The sequence below is a fragment of the Sander lucioperca genome, chromosome 3 (assembly GCF_008315115.2).
Source record: "Sander lucioperca isolate FBNREF2018 chromosome 3, SLUC_FBN_1.2, whole genome shotgun sequence".
In the NCBI taxonomy this organism is placed as follows: Eukaryota; Metazoa; Chordata; class Actinopteri; order Perciformes; family Percidae; genus Sander; species Sander lucioperca.
In genome coordinates, this window is record NC_050175.1 from 27632768 (window position 1) to 27651951 (window position 19184).

Consider the following 19184-nt stretch of genomic DNA (forward strand, 5'->3'; position numbering starts at 1 on the left):
ATGAAAAAAACTCATAAAACTAATAATGGTTAAACATGAACGCCTTTTTTTGTGCATTAAATGGCTGACATGAAGAAAGAAATATGGGAATCTTCTACTGCTTAAAGCAGCAGCGGTTAATCAATAAACAGTTAAATCTGCATCTATTTTAATAATCAATGAATTGTGAGTAATTAAAAAACAAAAGACAAGAAATATCTGGTTCAACCTTCTCTTATGTAAGGATTTTCTGCTTTTCTCTGTTTTATATAATTGGAAACTAAATATCTTTGGGTTTTGAACTGTTGGTTGAACAAACAAAGAGGCTCTAAGACATTACATTGGGCTGTGGGAAAGTGGGATCGACATTTTTTACTTTTATATAATGATTAACTGATTACTCACGAAACACATTTGACAACAGATGAATCGATAACAGATGAATTGATCATTAAAATAATCATTAGTTAAGAGTCCTGGTCATATATTTGTCTCCGTCAAACATATCATGATTCACAAACGTTTTCTTTCCACTGGTAACGTATGGCAATGACATGACAACGCTTGTAATTATTCACCCATAACACAAAAAACAAGTCTTCTACACTAGCCTGTAGGGGTGGAACGGTACACAGAAGTCACGGTTCGGTTCATACCTCGGTTCAGACATCACGGTTCGGTTCGGTACAATGGAGGGAAAAGCAAGACAAAAATGCAGAAGACAATTTTTTTTATTGTGCATGTCTCAGGCTATCCACTGAGCTAGCTGTAACAGCTTGAAGTGTGTAAAGTAAGATGTAAACAGTAGGCCTACACAATAAGTAGGCCTACCCTGCATCATCTCCAGACTCCATCTGTAACTTGTAAACAAAATAAGACAATCAGCTAGTAGTGTGATATGGGAGACAAGCGCTGCTCTCATATGTGAATGCACAGAGCAGGGGTGTTAAAAGAGCAGCTTCGGTTACACAGAGCAGTTGGCGAATTGCGGCGTTAGCTTCACACGCTAACAGCGGAGCTAGCAGCAAACAGCGAAGTTAACAGCTAACGGCGGAGCTAACGGCGGAGCTAAGAGCTAACGGCGGCTAAGGGCAGGGCTACAGATTAGGTGTCCCTAAGAAACGCGTGTCTAACAGTAGTTCCGCATTACATTAATTAATTTGCACGCAAGTTTTATTTATTTTTATACCGTGTATTCTCCGTGTAAATTCATGGACCGGACCGAGACGCCCGTACCGTTTCGGTTCAATACGAATACATGTACCGTTCCACCCCTACTAGCCTGACAAGTCAGACCCACATCAAGATGTTGGGTCTGGGAACTCACTATTGGCAGGGCTCAATCCGAGGGGCGGGATAAACGGTTGTCTTTCAAATTCCCTCTGCACGCAATAGGAAAGCGCTACAACCAGGCAGAGCAACGAAGAAGGTAGCGGAGCTAGCTGATAGATTAAACTTTTGCTGTATCCGGTCGGCAAAACTCCGAACACATCTTCCTTTTTTAAGAATGACTTCAGTGCCGTTCTTTGTTCTTTTCTCAAAGAAAAGCTGAACTCCAAGTCTTCCAGAGTAGCGGCCAAAGCCGATTTGAAAGACCGCTGTTCGCCAGCAGCAGCAGCCATAAGCCTACCCACCGACTCTATACACAATGTGATTGGCCCGGCCAGAGTTTGGTTTTTCCAGCTCGCAAGCCAACAGAGAGTTGCTAGACCCCCTGGCTGCAAATTACATTTGCTACCGCTAGGGTGCGTCTAGACTTCTAGGCTACTTCTACACGAGAGAATAACAGAAACTGGAGCCCTGCCTGCAAACCCTGAGCCACAACTACAGACCTCACACGTTGGAGCTGGAACAGGTGGTGATGATCTGATATGTAAGGATAATTCATAACTAACTATGCCTTACCTTTAGCAGCACACAAATCAGAACTAAGATTAGACCTATAGTGATTAGTCTGTGATCACACTGCTATCTGTTAGTTTCTCCTTTGGTATCTGCCTGCAAAGAGGGATGCAATAGGAATGTTATCAAATCATCACTCAGGCCTGTGTAACTTTCACGTCTGTTTCTTCAATACAGCTTATCTCCAGCTTTCCCTGAGGTAGTTTGAAAGCAAATGGTACAGAAAATGCTGCAGGGCAAAAACAGGTTTTTTAAGCGCATGAATTTTAAATGGCTGCCTCTGGCTTAAGGATTGACACAACCATCACCACAGTACCATTTCTTTGCTGAAAGGCTTTTTTTTCTCCCTGGGGAGAAGTTTACCACACACAGGTCCTCTGGCTTTGTGCCTTTCTCATGGTAATTGTTGGGAGCTGAAAACAGAGTGCAGTGGCAAACACCCACTGCATGTTGAACTGTGCAGAATTGTAATGACTGTCTATTAACCCTATGGGGCCCAAGCCATTTTTTTTTTTTCATGGCATATTCGGGTCGGCTGGTTTCCTTGTATAATAATGCTTGTATAACCTCAACCCTGTGTGCACAATCAAGTCACACATCTTCTTTTTCAGGACAACCTGGGCCATCAGGTTATGTATGCTGCGAGATATCACATGAATGTATAAATTGTCATATGACTATAAAGATAAAAGAAACAACTAAACGGAAATCGAAACTCACAGAAATGTATTGAAATCACACAGACAACAATTATGAACGAGACGTTTGGCTTTTGAATATTGTTCTCCCAAGTCTTGGCAACCAGGGGAAACAAAAACAAAGACTGTAACTTAACACAAATAAAAAAAAATAATCTATTTTTTTCCCCAGAAAACAATCCATACACTTTTATCCAAAAAGTTAGTTGTGCCATCTCCAATGCATTTCCCGTCTGCTATGAGATATCAAGCGGCCAAATCACACTCATTTACTGTGTGCCTACATACACACACACTACACACACTACACACACTACACACACTACACACACTACACACACACACACAAGGCCCATCAGCTTGTTTTAGGTTAGGATTATCTATTGGCTAAGCGAGCTGCCTTTCTCTTGACATCACTCCCTGTCCATTTCCCTGTCAATAAGTCACATATGATATCTAAAAACACAATAAAAATGATATGTCCATGCTTAATGCGACCCTGGGTGCACGCCTTACAATACTATCCAAACGCACAAATGAGAATCTATGCATTATTGATTACATTTACGCTGTTCTATCATTATTTTGGCTCGTTCGTTCCATGTTTAGTATACGTAGTAGCGAAACACATTTCGGGTGCTGCCAAATATAATAGCAGGCTATAGATATGACAGGTATGTACATCAGCAATGACACTGGGTCACATCCACATACACATCACTGCACAGTGCATTTGTAGATCGATCTCTGACACATTCAGGAAGACAGCCTCTGATTAATGACACACTCACCCCACTGCATTCTGGGAGTCAAGATAGTTGGGGCTAACAGTAAAAGTATAGCATTTCATATAAAAAAGATGCATTGACCATTTAGTTGTGGAGTTATCGTTCTGGAAATATTGAGCAAAGTCTCAGAAAAGACACTACAGTTACTTTCAAGATTCAGATTATTAATACAAAATATTAACAAATAAATTATAATGTATCATTATAGATTAAGCTATACAGTTGTATAAGTAATTCAAAGCAGCCCCATCTTTACGAGCTGCAACATTAAAGTAATACATACTTTAATCTATTGAATGGGCCATTGTGTATAATGAGTAGCCTACTTTTACTTTTGGTACTTTAAGGGTATTTTGAATAATGCATTGCTAACACTTTTGTAGTTTTATTTAAGTAAACTTTTGAAAACCTGACTTTTACTCGTAACCGAGTATTTCTACACTGTGGCATTGCTACTTTTACTTAGGTAGGCTAAATGAGCTAAGTACTTCTCCCACCACTGTTGCATTAGACTGCATCAGTTTGAGCTGGGTGTACTGAATAAACTGGTAACAATGTATTTTGGACTCATCCGAAAGGAGAACTCACATCTCACAACTGTAGGTGATCTGCTGCATTTATGAAAAGGTCAACATTTGAAACCCCCGCTTCAAGGGGTCGTGAGGTTATTCCCAGTGTCTTGACAAAACACAATAGAAACCTTGGTTAAAAAGCACCACAGTTAGCTAGTGTTCCAGTGATAACAGCAGGAGTTTGATGCACTGATTTAAGGAGCGTTCTTTCCTGCCGCGCTTTGTGAATAACAACAGTCAGCTGCTCTACATTTAGGCCAAAACATAAAAAAGAAACTGAATGCATCCAGTATAATAAAACAGTGTCAGGCCACATCCACCACTCGCGCTGAGGTGCAGGTGCTTAAACTTGCTGGCGATGTATTTTCCGACCACACCACAGCCGCCGTGGTTAACGTGGTTGTTCGGGACACAACGCCTAGCATTAGCATCGTTGATCAAGACACATCTAATGGTAAGAGACGGGGATGTTAGCAAAACTTAGTCAATACAAAAACAATAGTATTCGACTTACTGTGATGTTAACTTCGTGCTTTTTCAATCGATACTTGAGGCTCTTCATCTTGTAACGTGTTGGCTTCCAGTATTAAAAGTATCCTTTGGTGATTAAATTCATAAATAGTATAAAACTTTTCAGAAAGTTCAGACGAAGTAAATTTTATCTGTCCCCTCTTTTCCAGAGTGAGTTGAGTTTCACCTGACGCCTAACCACAAACTCTGCTCGCACGTTGATTGACAACCAGTGAAGCCAATCAAACCGAAACATGCGTGGTTTTAGTACTTTTGATCCAATCGGCGACGTCGGAGGGCGGGACTTCCTTGTAAAGTGTCGTTGGGAGAAGTTGGAGCCATCCTAGACAGTACAAGACAGGGCAGGAAAAACCTGGCGTGACGTCAGGCGTACCTGAAGACCGAATCACCTGGAAAAAGTACCAAACTATTAACAACCTGGTATCATTGTTTACAGTAAATACCTAAATGTAAACTATTTACATAACTGTCCGCAACCTGGAAATAACATCTGCAATGAACATTATCTTAATAACTAAACTGTCAGTTACCTAGTTACCTGTCTGTTGTGTCACGGATCACCTAGCTTACTATACTGTGGTTGCTTTGTAATTATTAACCATTACACTCAATAATACTTACTAGTCCAACACATGGTCTAACCCACATTTTAGAAGAAAATATGTTTATTGTATTCAGATATTTTACCTACGTTAAAATAGCAATATCAGTGTAGAAACACTCTGTTACAAATAAGTCTGGCATTCAAAAAAGGGCAAATCTATTTGCATTACAAAATATATACATAAAGTACAAATGTGAAAGTGCTCATGCAGCCCATTTCAGAATCATTTATTACTGGATTATATTTTGTGATGCATTTACTGTGTAGGCTACATCACTTTAATGTTGCAGCTGGTAAAGGTAGAACTCATTTTAATTAATTGATATACTGCTGGTAGCTTAACCTTTAATCATGTTATAATTTATAAGTTTATATATATATATATATATATATATAGTTATTCATTTATATATTTTTGTATTAATAATCTGAATAGTTGAAGTAACTAGCAGGCTTTACTAAAGCTGTTGAGTAAAAAGAACAATATTTGCCTCTGAATTGTTGTGGAGCAAAAGTATAAAGTAACATACAATGGAAACACTTAAATAAAGTACAAGTAAGCTACCTCAAAGTTGTACTTAAGTACAGTACTTGAGTAAATGTACTAAAATTGTATTAAAAAATATTTTAATAACTTAGGGGTTAGGGACCATTACTTCAACATTTCTATACTTTTACTACAACTGAACATGTTAAAATAGTTAATTGTGTTTTTTACACTGAGTTACTGCTACTTTAGACTTCCCTGCATTATTTTTGGCACTTTGCAAAATGCATCTTGAAAGAACAGTGATGACAACAAATAATGTACAAGATTGCATATAAGAAGAAAACACAGTAAGCAATGAAAAGATTGTGTAGAAACATGTTTTTTTTTTAACAAATTGATACAAATACAAAAACGATACAGATACAAAAACATCAACTGCTGAGTGCTGACCTTGTGGCCCAGCAATAAATTGCACCTCATGTGGCAGAAGAAACACTTATAAATACAAACATGCAACAGTAACAAATATCTATCAGGTGGAATGCACAAAAACACCAAACAGCTGCTTGTGGAAACGGTAACTTGTCAATGGAAAATACTTTTTCTGTGTCTTTTCAAAGAAGTGAGAAATAAAGGAAAAAGGGAGAGAAAAGAGGAGTCAGCATAAAAAAGGTTTCCTACATTTTTTGTTGTTGTTGAACTTCTTAACTGTGACAAGCTCCTGAGAGCTTTGTGAAGGAAGTTTATCAGTTAAAGTGAAAAATCTCATCCAAGTTTGCACTCGGGTAGTAATGGTTATTTTACAGTACATGTGGTGTGGGAGAGGTGCCAGAGAGCTCTCAGACAGCCTTGCGGTGGTACTCTGGGGGCGCGACCTCGTAATCAGTGGCACTCAAGAGTGTGGAGGAATTCTTCACCAGGTACCTGAAGAAAATGTCAAATTGATTGTCATCTTGGAGTGTGACAGAAATGGTAATTGCTGAAAGCTGAAACATTTCTCCCTCAACAGTCGTCATGTCCGGCTTCCTATTTAATTACCAACAAATGTCTAAAATATACAAAATTATTTTAAGATAACATAAGATAGTGAGGCTGTTTGCCTCCAGATGGGATTTGCACAACAGGCTCTATTTCCTGTCAAATTAGAGTCCCAAAAGGAGTCTTGTCCTGTTGTATATTAAATAAATATTTTTTGGGATAAACACAAGATGTGAAAAGATAAGAGAACACTCTTCACAGGAAATTCAGAATCAGTGTGCAGGACTCGCACAAAGTAATCCACTCCTGCTGGATGTAGACTATGTATAAGCCTGCCAGTGGCCGCTTATTTCAGACAGAATTCTCCTCACCTTCCGCTATCTGCCTGCTACCGTTTTCAAAAAATCCCTGTCGCTACTTCAAGCTAGCAACCTACATGCTGAGTCCAGCTAGCTTCTCCAGAGCTTAAGTATGATCATATTATGTTGTTATTTTATTAGTAAAAGTTTAGTTAATGTTTTATGGGGCAATTTCTTTTGCGGAGATTTAGCCATTTTAATGCCAAGGCTGTTCCATCACAAGTTCCCTCTTGACTATTTTACAAGAGCACCGTGACTGCATTCTGGACTTAGTGGCGCCAAAGACGTTTGTAATTGGTTTGAAGAAATACAAACAACCCATTATTATATTTCAAAGCTAAAGTTTGAGTGTTTGCCTCAATAAATGTACAAGTTTTTTAAAGAAATGACATAACGTCAGACAGCTCGATAGAACAATGTATAGAAACTTCTTTCTTCAATGTATTTAGTTAGCAGGGTGTCCATAGATGTTTTAACCAAATAGCCTTTACCAGTGTATGATGACAAGGAATATATCTGTGTAATTATGTCTGTGACATGATAAGCCACTGGTTTTCTGGCTGATAATCAGACTGCATTAACACTGATCTCTACAAATGTTTATTATCCCTTCTTTTCTACAGCGTCAGCATGTGGTGTCTTTGGTTTATTAACAGTATAAATTATACTAATCAGAGGGCAAAGTCATGCTCGCATACATACAATTGTAATTATTGAAGAAAAGAAAGCCTCTATTATATCAAATTCTATTCTGGTGCTCCAAAAGACTTAATTTCCAATTACAAAATTGAGAATCGTGACACTCCCTGAGAACCTTTGCTCATGATGAATACATTTTATTTTTCATTGCATTTACAAAATCGCACAAACTGTGCCATATATCCTGAGTGATTTAAAAACTTGTGTTCTATATGTGAAACCATTCCTAAATGTTGTGCTATGTCACCATTTAACCACTTGAGAATCTCATTTACGTCAGTCTGTTAATATGTCTGCTGTGCTGCTTTGTTTGAATTTAGATTTGACATCATAATTTATCAAATAGAAAATTCAAACATCACAAATAAATCATCTGTGAAACCATTCTAAATAAAAAGTACCTAAACGTTGGATCCGTCCGTCATTAAATGCTGTTGAGTGTCCATCAGTCGTAGCAAAAATATTTTCCAGAGCACAAAATCGATTTTCATGTTGTGAGGATTTGCAACAAGCCTGACTGCACTAATATGAATGTGGATGTAACATTACATTTGAGAATCAGCCAAACATGTCTCTGGTGGTGTGTTGGGAGTTGAAGCTTACTTGAGGAAATCTTGGAGGTAACTAAGCAGCAAAGCCAGACTCTTCTCGTCCAGTGGAGTGTAGGCCAGCATGGCTCCAATACGAACTGTTGGGGGGGGGGGGGGGACAGCATACAGAACGTGAGGAATAATGCAGAAGGAGACTGCAGGCTGAAGGAGATTCAGGACACATTTTTATTTTTAAATACTGTGTAAATGTAAAAGCTGTTTTAGGGCTACAGGTGTTTTTTGCGTTAAACACAGCTTTTGACCTAAACAAAGCAACAGTGCCCAGGTGGCAATATGAATACAATAGTCTGTTTTTATTTGCAATAGCGATATGTATTATTATATCATAGATTTTTTTTGGGGATATTCAATTGAAAAACTACATAAAATATCGGAAGGGGAATTACTGTTTATTTGCTAATACAGAAAATAGAATCAAGGTTTTCATTCACACTGATGCACAAATCTTGTATGTATCGCCACAGAACCAACATTGTTGTAGTGTGAGGAAATAAAAAAGTTAACATCCTAAAGTGCCTTAATATGATAATGACGTGAGAAGTCATGTAAGAGTTGCATGACTTATGCTCCTCCCTATGGGAGCAACCGAAGAACCATTGGACCAGGAGAGCGCTAAGAGGCGTAGACACGCCTGAGCGCTACCAGGGGGCCAAAAGTACCTGGCCCCAGCCAACCAATGGGAGAAGACTATGGCCGAGTAGAATAGTATATTAACTGTCTGATTTAGGGAATCGGGGACATTCTAGGGAGCCCCAGGGTGAAGTAGGGTGGTCCACATCGATGTGTGCGTCATGTAATCTTTTTGTTTTATTCCTTGTATACTTATATACAAGCTGACTTTTATTATTCCACCTATAATAAACCATCTTAAATGAGAGAAATGTTTGTCTTCTGTCCTAACCAACCATTTGGAACCCGTCAGTAGTGTATTAATTTAAACCATTGGTGTGTCATCTCTAATGCCACAACAATATTGGTATGAAAGCTTGGTCCAGGATTGATTTGCTGCTTCCACAGTGGGAATTATCTTGGACAGAAAATGAACGTAGCATTAGACACAATAGTGGAAACTCTGAAGACAATCTCCCATAATTTCACAAGCCATATAACTTGCAACTTATTTATACAAGTGTTTGTTAGCCTCACAGTGTTCAAGCTTCTGTGGAGAACATTTCACAGACAAGAACTAAAAAACGGCAAAATTTAATTCAATCCCACAGCTATTGTACCTGCATGAGAAGAATTTTCAAAGAATTAAATCACAAATTAATTATAGTAGGATAGTCACTCAGTCCAAAGCTATGGCTCAGTGTGCCCCTGTGTGTGTGAGCTGTATGCATGCTGACGACCTGTGGCAATGTCTAATTGTATATATGTGTGTGTGTTTTACGGTGTGTCCAGGGTCCCTACCGAAAAGGCGTAGCAAGTGCGGCGCTCCGTACACCTGAGACATCGGCATGTCTGGGTGTTCAGCCATGATCTCAGCATACTGTGGCCTCTCAAACTTGTAAAGCAGCTGAGTGCCTAGCATGACGTTGAAGTACTCCCGAATCCCTGCAACCACTTCGTTTACCGCAAACTCCCTAAGTAGAGGGGAGAGAAAACGTCACATTTTTCTCTGGAGAGAGTTTCCATGGAGACATCAGAGATCGCAGCTTTGAGGAGCCACAAATGGTACAGATTTCAAAAACTTTCCTGAGATAGGAAATCAATCAAAGCAAACATCATGTTTGGGTTTGTTTATGTCAACGTTGGGTTTTCGTTGTGCTGTGCTGCAGGTTAAACAGTTGAAAGTCGGCCAGTCTGGTGTGTTCACCTGCTAGGAAAGAAATTTGGAAATGTGAAACTTGAGACTCTGTCATAAACTATGATGAGAGAAAAGAAAAATATAAGTAATCAGTAGTCTTTTCGACTGCTTTACCGTACATCACCACCACTTAGATCAAACTGGGTATGCTTTTTATTGCATACTCTTGAATTTAAAGCAAGTATCTAATCTTAGCAAGTTATTTTTACAACCTACTGTAATTAATACAATCAAATGGTAGTCTGGAAGACAGAAACCACACATCTACAGAATGCTGCATATTTAGGAAAATGGCCAGTAGCATGTATGATTTGCTGTAAATGAGCTGAAACGTTGAAAATTACTTTAGTTATAGTATTTAGTATTTAAATATGTCCAATTTCAGTAGGATATCTAATGAGGCAACAGTACATAATATGCATTAGTGGCACCATCCTGGGTAAATTGCACAAGATTGTGTTGACATTGTGAGACAGACGTAGGGTTGCAAAGGGGTGGAAATTTTCCGGTAAATTTCCAGAAACTTTACGGAAACTTTCCATGGAAAGTTTAGCTGGGGAATTTTGGAAACATTCCAATTTGGAAACTTTCATGGGAATTAACGGGAATTAACAGGAATAAACGGGAATTAATGGGAATAAACTGGACATTTTTAATATTGCTTTCCATGGAAAGTTTAACTGGGGAATTTTGGAAACATTCCAATTTTGATTTACTATGGTTAGTGGGCTATACAATTAACACACATAGGTTAATAATAGCAATGGGTTATGTATCCCCCCCCCCCCCCCCCAGAAAAATTATCGTATTTTAAAAACTAAATGTTGGCAAGTATGTAGTATCCTATGCTGATTACTGCGTGCGTGCATGTCATTGACAAATATAGGGAGGACATTCAACTGAAGTTGCATTAAATCAGGTTGTTTTAACCAAGATTATGCTGCAAGATGTTATTTTTTTCAACTACATTTAAGTTCCCTGTTATAGACTGTAACTGTAGTTCCCAGTCACATGAGACACATGAGACGCAGACATCTTCTAACCGTATACATACTGGGAACTATAACAGTATTATGACAAGCAATATTAAAAATGTCCAGTTTATTTCCGTTAATTCCCATGGAAAGTTTCCAACTTTGAAAATTCACGGAATTTTGCAACCCTAGACAGGTGGCGTGATGAGTTGGACACAGGCGGTGATGCTTGACAGATTATCACAGGATACCGACGTTTTTCTACTTTTACATCATTTGAAGAAAGTTAGGGTGCTTATTCTTACTTATTGTCCGAGTTTGCTTTCGATTTCTTATAGTTTGCATAGTCCTCCAAGACAGTCTCTATATTCTTCTTAGCAGGCAGATGAAATAACTGTAAGCAACAGAAAACCTTTATTTAGTCAGCAACATTTACAAAACATCACCGTGTTCATGTGCATAATTGTCTCCACATATTCTCAAAACAATGAATTTACAATGAGAATTTACAGCTTGCAACTCTACCACCTACTGCAGTGGAGTTTCCATGGCAAATTCTGCTCAGTAATGTCTAAATAGAACTAAAACTAAAATGGTGTCTAAATCTTTGTGTTCAAGGTCATCTCAACCTGTCACAGTGTTATGTTTGGTATTATGTTAAAGTATACTGCACCGTGGGCAAAACCGATTTAATTCTAAAAAAGCTCAAGTTAAGGAATCATCTGCATTTTGAGAAAATTTAAAGAGTTGAGGATAGATTTTGGTTTTAATAGTACTTCACTCCAACAACATTAAATATTAAAAACTGGTTGTTAATTAGTCATTTCCATGATTCAATTTATCACAGGTAGATTTTAAAAGCAAGATGTCCATATGCATTTGTAATATATAGACATTTACGTTACTGTGGAACAAACTTTCTAACCTCCAATAAAGTAAAGTAAATCTACAACAATCACGTGTGTGTGTGTGTGTGTGTGTGTGTGTGTGTCTGTGTGTGTTTCCCCCACCTGTTTCTGTCGGGTGATGAGGTCCCAGTCGTCCACCAGCCAGGGTTTCAGCTCTTCAGGGATCTTTACCTTCACCTCTACACGGTTGGTGAACATCTCCTCCTGGGCACACATTGATTATTTCACTGGGTGTCTGGGAGCAGCAATGCTTTTTTTCCATCTCCTCTACAGTGTCCAAAGTTCAGTAGAGAACATTTCAGATTTCTCTCTCAAAGACACACACAAGAACAGATAACACTGCACAGCTTTAGTCCCACAACTATTGTACTCGTTTTCTAAGGGTGAAATTAAAAGGGGTGAAAGCACTAGTAATAGCACAGATAGGTCCAACACTTCACTTCATAATATTAAAAATTGCAGTTGGAGTTCTTATTGATATTTTTTAAATGGAGGCGTACGTATGATGTTTTTTTTTATCATTTTGGCTCCTTAAGATATTTCTCTATTATATTTGCATTTCTTTTAATATATTGGAATTACATCAAGATCTTGATTTATAAAGCAAAACAGATGCAATGCATATTAGTGAATGCCAAATAAACTTGTATGAATAAGTGGTGTTTTATTTTCAACAATAATACGCCAGTATGCCAACACTGCTGTTCTGGTGCTGGAAACTGCCGGCAGGCCTTTTAGAAGAGAATAATGCTCTTCTAGGCTGCAATCAGCCTCGACCCTCAATGGTCTTTAATGACCGAAGTACTGTGAAATGAGTAATCTTTTGTTGACCCCGGTTTGTATGCAGGTCATAAGTACTTCTACTGCTGGCTGCAGGTTGCCAACATTTCTTGCTTTCTTTTTTTTTGATTATTTTTTGGGGCTTTTTCTGCCTTTATTTTGACAGGACACTAGGTGAGAAAGGGGAGAGAGAGGGGGAAGACATGCAGGAAATCGTCACAGGTCGGATTCGAACCCTGGACCTCTGCGTCGAGGCATAAACCTCTCAGTATATGTGCGCTTGCTCTACCGCTGATCCAACCCGGCCACCATTTCTTGCTTTCTGAGGCACAAATTAATTTATCTCACCTGTGGGCACACTACAAAGAACTCTGTGGTCCCCTAGTGTGGCCCGCAGGGGACAGCCGTCACACTCACACCTTTCTCAGCTCAGCTTGCAGTTTTATAAAAGCAGTAGTTCATTTTTTGCCCCAGCTTTGTACATAAACAAAATGTCAAGCTATGGACTGGTTAAGCTATATAATTAGGTAGGTATGTTTATGTGTGTCCACAGGGTTCCCAATTACTGATGATACATACACTCTCCACAGTGGGATCGACCCGAGCCCTTTTCTTCCGCGGCCCCTGCGGTGTTTCTCCGCTGCTCGTGCCTTCACCCGGCCCTGGGGCTAAACAAGAAACCCATTACAGCTTATAAATTATGTAGAAATTAAGGTTTTAATAAAGAGTCTGGTGGCAGGTTGTCAAAATCTCTTCTTGCACTGAGCAGATTCATAACAAGTTCCCAAAATAGGACTGTGCATTTAGGCATAAAGGATGAGCAGGTAAACAACAACTCATTATTTAGTCTGTAGGACATAAAAAAACGTAAACGTGACGTAAAAAAAAAAGCAGTACTTCAAGGAACACGCCGACTTATTGGGACTTCAGCTTATTCACCGTATCCCCCAGAGTTACATAAGTCCATACATACCCTTCTCATCTCCATGCGTGTCGTAACTCTGTCTGACGCACCCACCGCTAACCTAGCTTAGCATAGATCCTGGAGGTAACCGGCTCCATCTAGTCTACTGCTCCCAATAAGTGACAAAATAACACCAACATTTTCCTATTTACATGTTGTGATTTGTATAGTCACAGCATGTGCAAATAACAAGGTCACATGAGACACAGCCATCTTCTAACCGTATACATACTGGGAACTATATTCTCAGAAGGCGAAGCACTGCTACTTGGGCGGAGTGATTAGCGCAACACCACGGGGCTTCTCAGGTGCTGCAAGCAAATCACTCCGCCCAAGTAACAGAAGTAGCAGTGCTTCGCCTTCTGAGAATATAGTTCCCAGTTTGTATACGGTTAGAAGATGGCTGTGTCTCATGTGACCTTGTTATTTGTACACGTTGTGACTATACAAATCACAACATGTAAATAGGAACACGTTGGTATTATTTTGTCACTTATTGGGAGCAGTAGGCTAGATGGAGCCGGTTACCTCCAGGATCTCGCTAGGCTAGCGGTGGGTGCGCCAGACAGAGTTACGACACGCACAGAGATGAGAAGGGTATGTATGGACTTATCTAACTCTGGGGGATACGGTGAATAAGCTAAAGTCCCAATAAGTTGGCGTAATCCTTTCAACCTCTTAATTTCTCTTTCACAGATTCAGTGGGCCTCCAAATTACTTTACACCATGGACATGTTATGCACGCACATTTTAGATAAAAGGCTAAATATGACAAGTGGTTACTGTGAAAATATACTTTATGTAACACACTTGAAAGTCATGAATTTATAAATGTATTAGCTGATTTTCACCATATAAAAAAAGGCAAAATTGACATGTATTCTGATTGGGTAATGCCATTATCAGAGATGATAAGCTCCTAGTCTGCACTGCCAGAAAAACCATGTGATAATACTCACAATGCACAAACATAATCTAAAATCTAAAACTGATGGGACATCTTAACCATCTCTTAGATATTTTGAAACTTGCTAAAAAGACCAATGGACATTTCATTATCATATTTAAATGTTACTGTCCCATTTTGATGACTAAACTAACTTTTCTTTGAGTCACAATTTCAAATCAAAAATTTCTGATTTTACATAATTAAAAGAAAATGTACTTGGGTTAAAGCTGTCATTAACATGTGATGCTGAAACGTTTACTTACTCTTCTGCTTTGCCTTTTTCACTTTCCTAGGATGCAAAAAAAAGCAAAATAAGTGAAAACATGATATTACATGTCTCCTATGTGGTCCCGCTGCACTGTAACTACATTCAATATATACATGCATGCATTACTCCATTCAATATACATTGTTAGGCCAACATTATGTCTACTTACATGATATGTTAACAATATGTTGAACTGTTAGAGGTGGGAAAACAAGATGGACACTTACAGATCAACATTTTTCTGCTGCACAGCAGCAATCTTCTTGCTTGGTGCTAAACCCCTCATCTTTCCCTCAACATAATGGTCCCTGGGGAAGAAAACAATAGTGAAGATTATTAGATAGATCCACTCAAAATGTTTAGTCAAGAACACTATGCTTCAACTTGTAAATTCATGTTCAAAGTTGAATTGACAAAGTGCAAATTATGTTAGTGTTCTGCTAATATTGAAGCTATTTGAGGAAAATATACAGTAACAGATGTCTAGTAACAGATGTGTAACAAAAATACTTATTTATTATCTCTACACAAAAAGGGAAACTCACTGATTGGCCTTCTGAAGCTCTTTTTGTTTCGCAAGGTTGCTGTCCACATATTTGAGAACTCTGCTTTCAGGAACCCATTCATCCCAGCTGCAAGAGAAAAATACCTAAAACCTTGAAACTCCATCACAGTAAAAACAGAAGGTTCTCACTGCCTTCATTTACAGCAGGGGATCTAAGGTAAGCACTTAAAGAGGAATACAGACAAAATCAAACTGTATCAAATCCAAGATGCTCACTTTTTGTTCCATCCGCTGTAATGAATGAAGTATTTAATCAGTTTATCCTTTATGTTGATCTTTACGCACTGTAAAAGAAAAACACAGTTCACAACACAGAGTTCTGCGTCAAGCGTTGGCTCACATTTGTTTTGCAGTTAATAATCAACTCATAACACATAATAATGGTAGTTCTGAAACAAACCTTTGCCTCATAGAGCAATGGCCCATGAAAGCACAGGACTCTTTCACCTGCGAGAACAGAAAAACAAATGAGAGGACTAAGAGGGGCAAAACATAAAAATAACCACAATATATCCAATTGCAGACTACCATGAAGTTCCTCAGATCGGTTTTGAACTAATATAATTTGGTCTGACATGGTTTTAGCGACTCTTTTGTGTGTCAGTGGCTGTAAATTAAGGTTTAGCTCATACATAGCATAAATGACAAGCTAGCTAGCCGTTAGCCTGGCGTTAACGTTTGTTTTACACCTTCATGTTAATGTGCTACGCTTTAATATGTGTCAGTTTTGGGTAACGTTATGCTTTAAATGAATTCCCCACATATTTGGCCAATAATAAAGGCTCCGTGGCTCTTTCTCCCTCTCTGGAGAATACTATTGTCGAGCTAGAGCAGCCGCAACATCAACAACAACAACAAACCCGCCCCCTCCGGACGGTAACATCCGTGTTTTTTCTCGGTACCGACCTTCTTGAAATTTAGGTTTAGGGTCCTGTTTTGGCGCCATTCACAGACTCAACTGATCGGATCTCTGAATGATCAAATTCGTGCATTGCCAGAGTCCATTTCTTCCAGGCACAAACAAACACCTCCGACATTGGTGCCAAAAGCGAAGGAGAAGCTGAAGAATGGCCCGCCTGCCGCTGAGACTGTGGTGTGTTCAGGGTGCTCATCCTGAAACTCGGAAAAACAAAGATCAGACAAGATTTCTTCTTCTTCTGACTTTCCGGCAGACCATATACATATTATATATCTCGCAGACTTTAAAAAAAGAAGCCCCAATGCAATTTGAAAGATACAACTGTAGTTTATTGCTATTTTTTATTTTATTGCAATTTATTCAACTGTAGCTTATTTTATATTACTGGTACTCACACTGGTATCGCCTGGTAGGCTATAAGTGGTGGAGAGAACCCCAATGGTTTACATATATCTGTGGTAAAGGACGTATTCAGATGTTTACTGAAGTAAAATTACTAATACAACACTAACAAATAAAAGCTAGAGTAGAAAAAAAACAGAGTAGAGAAATACTGTTACCAGTAAAAGGCCACACACACACACACACACACACACACACTGCATTAAGTTACTGTTACAGTACTTAATGTTACAGTTAAGTACTGTAAGTGTCATAAGGACAATTTAATTAAAGTATTAAAAGTAAAAGTACTAGGAGTAAGTAGTTTGTTTATGATAAAACATCCTATTTTATACGTTTTGTATGCAAAATATGTAAAGTTGCTAGAAACTACAGCTGTCAAACAATTGTAGTGGAATAAAAAGTACAATATTTAGGCCTACCTCTGAAATGTAGTGGACCATAAGTAGAAATTACCATGAAAAGAAAATACTTTAAATATATTTAATAATAAATAATATATCATTTTATAAAAAATAATTTCTACTTAAGTAAATGGGGGGCAGAATAACTCCATAACAAGCTTACATATACATATTATCACCTTCTGAATTTGTTATGGTTAACATGCTAAAATGTATTGCAAACCATGCTCCACATGGACTTATTGCCTCAGCTAGCAACTCCACTGATTGTGATTCCATTAAAACAGGCTGCGTGAGCATTGCTATGAAAGCCCAGTATTCATGTTAAATCATTAGGCCCTGCAGAGGGTATCTGGCTGTTCTGTCATAACTCTACTGGTCTGACTAATAGCCACTACTTACTTACCCCTCTGGTATGAATCATAACCCTTGATCTGTCCTTGCAAGGAAAAAAGTGGTTTCAATATGAAGTTGTGTGTGAGTGTAAGATCATCCTACTTCCAAAGGTTTCCAAAATTCACAAACGCTTAACAAAGCCAAATCATCAACTATCAGCCTATGGGAAAGCGCAGCAAGGCAAATATCAGACTTAATGACCTCAGCATCACAAGAACTAGAGGAGAGTGATTAGGCAAGGTGTGATTTCTGTTTGTTTGTTTGTTTTGTTTTCCTCGAGACGGCAGAGGGTGGGGGGGGTGGGAGAGGGTTTTTGTTCTTGTTCAATTTGTGTTTATCCGTTCTGTGCACCATCCTCTATTACCTGTCACACATTGTGTAGGCCTAATTTGTTTTGTATGTCTGAAGGTGCCAATAAAAAAATTGATCACAAAATTTTTAGCAAAACATTTTAGCCTCAGTAAATTAAGGTTGTTGGGCAGCAGACAGAAATGAAGATGACATTTTTGTGGAGTCACTACACTAGTGTTTCTCAGCCTTTTCTGGCCTCTGACCTTGTTTTTAGGTCACATATTTCTCATGAACTCTGAACTTAGTAAACTGTCTCATTGTCATGTGAATTTTATATTTGACCATCTTCTGTGTTGTATTTTTAATAGCAATGACAGACCACCAATTACCCCAAATGATGATTTATTAGAGTAGTAGACACCATAGTCTTAAACCGGTGTAATGGGAGACCATTAAATCAAATTTAACATCCATGCGCTGATATCATTTTTACTAATTTTTGCCATTGTATGACAAATGAAGCAAAGACAGGAATGACTGGGAATACCAAGATGTGCGGTCAGAGTAGATGAGTAGTAGAGTCAATCTCCTGTCATATAGATGGTTACAGTTTTTCTGCAAGATACTAAAAGAAACCTACTGAGTTCCTACCAGCTGCAGACAGACTACAGTGTCATAATGAAGTCCCCTACCAAGACAAATAAACATCTTTTTAGAAGTTGGGCTAGAGGGAAAGTCCGGTTAAAATGGAAAATATTACATATTTCACTTCGTGAAATTATCCTGTAGAGATTACTGACGATGGACTGCATGAGAAAAGGCAAATAATCATTATACAATGTCAAAAAGACTCAAGGGAGGCAGAACAAATATGCCTAAGGCATTTCAACAACTGTCAATTAAAGCACATGACAGACTTATGACCCTTTAATTAACATTTCACTCCGAAAAGTGTTTTTACTGCATTTCCATTAATATCCATTAATTCTTTTTCTGCCTCTTTGACAATACTGTTTCATGAACATCCAGATTCAGTGCACGTTTACATTGCACCAAGGGGAAAACAGAGAATGATATCAAGAAGAAGAAAGAAGACATACTTTATTAATCCCCAATGTGAAATTAATTTCTTTTTTCACTCTGTTGTTATTTTACACATTACACACAAACCGGCACAAAAAACACACACATGCACAAACAGGACCTTTGCATGCATTACTTGAGCGATATCAGAGCTACATGGACAGGCACCGCGAGCAGTTGGGGGGTTTGGTGCCAAAGGGCATCTCGGCAGTGCCTAGGAAACACTGGCACCTCTCCAGCTACCAGTCCACACTCCATGCTTG

The 19184-nt window shown here is 38.6% G+C and overlaps 2 protein-coding genes across 3 annotated transcripts in view; both read right to left on the reverse strand.

Annotated features, from left to right (window-relative positions):
- The window catches only part of uacab (uveal autoantigen with coiled-coil domains and ankyrin repeats b), a 58005-nt gene extending 53313 nt beyond the window's left edge, over positions 1-4692 (reverse strand). Inside the window, exon 1 of the mRNA XM_035999591.1 lies at positions 4454-4692. Coding sequence (XP_035855484.1) covers positions 4454-4501 — 48 coding nt within the window. The 5' untranslated portion in view covers positions 4502-4692. The remainder of the gene's footprint in view (positions 1-4453) is intronic.
- Positions 4693-5921: 1229 nt separating this feature from the next.
- On the reverse strand, positions 5922-16573 carry LOC116043543 (mortality factor 4-like protein 1). 2 transcript variants are annotated; one of them, XM_031290301.2, is made up of 13 exons: positions 16333-16573; positions 15827-15873; positions 15643-15710; positions 15407-15493; positions 15089-15169; positions 14857-14882; positions 13260-13348; positions 12003-12104; positions 11298-11386; positions 10028-10030; positions 9622-9794; positions 8204-8288; positions 5922-6488 (listed from the first exon to the last, which is right to left on the reverse strand). In XM_031290301.2, the coding sequence occupies exons 1-13, from the start codon at positions 16370-16372 to the stop codon at positions 6404-6406; spliced, it is 975 nt and encodes a 324-aa protein (XP_031146161.1). In that variant the 5' UTR covers positions 16373-16573; the 3' UTR covers positions 5922-6403. The 2 variants fall into 2 exon arrangements, with proteins under 2 accessions (XP_031146161.1, XP_031146163.1); XM_031290303.2 differs by lacking the exon at positions 10028-10030.
- Between the last annotated feature and the right edge of the window lie 2611 nt (positions 16574-19184).

Coding starts and splice junctions, on each gene's coding strand:
- LOC116043543 (XM_031290301.2), bottom strand. CDS start 16,372: ATGGCGCCAAAACAGGACCCTAAACCTAAATTTCAAGAAG. Junction 15,711..15,826: donor CATTGCTCTATGAGGCAAAG/GTTTGTTTCAGA, acceptor TTTCTTTTACAG/TGCGTAAAGATCAACATAAA. Junction 15,494..15,642: donor TACAGCGGATGGAACAAAAA/GTGAGCATCTTG, acceptor TTTCTCTTGCAG/CTGGGATGAATGGGTTCCTG.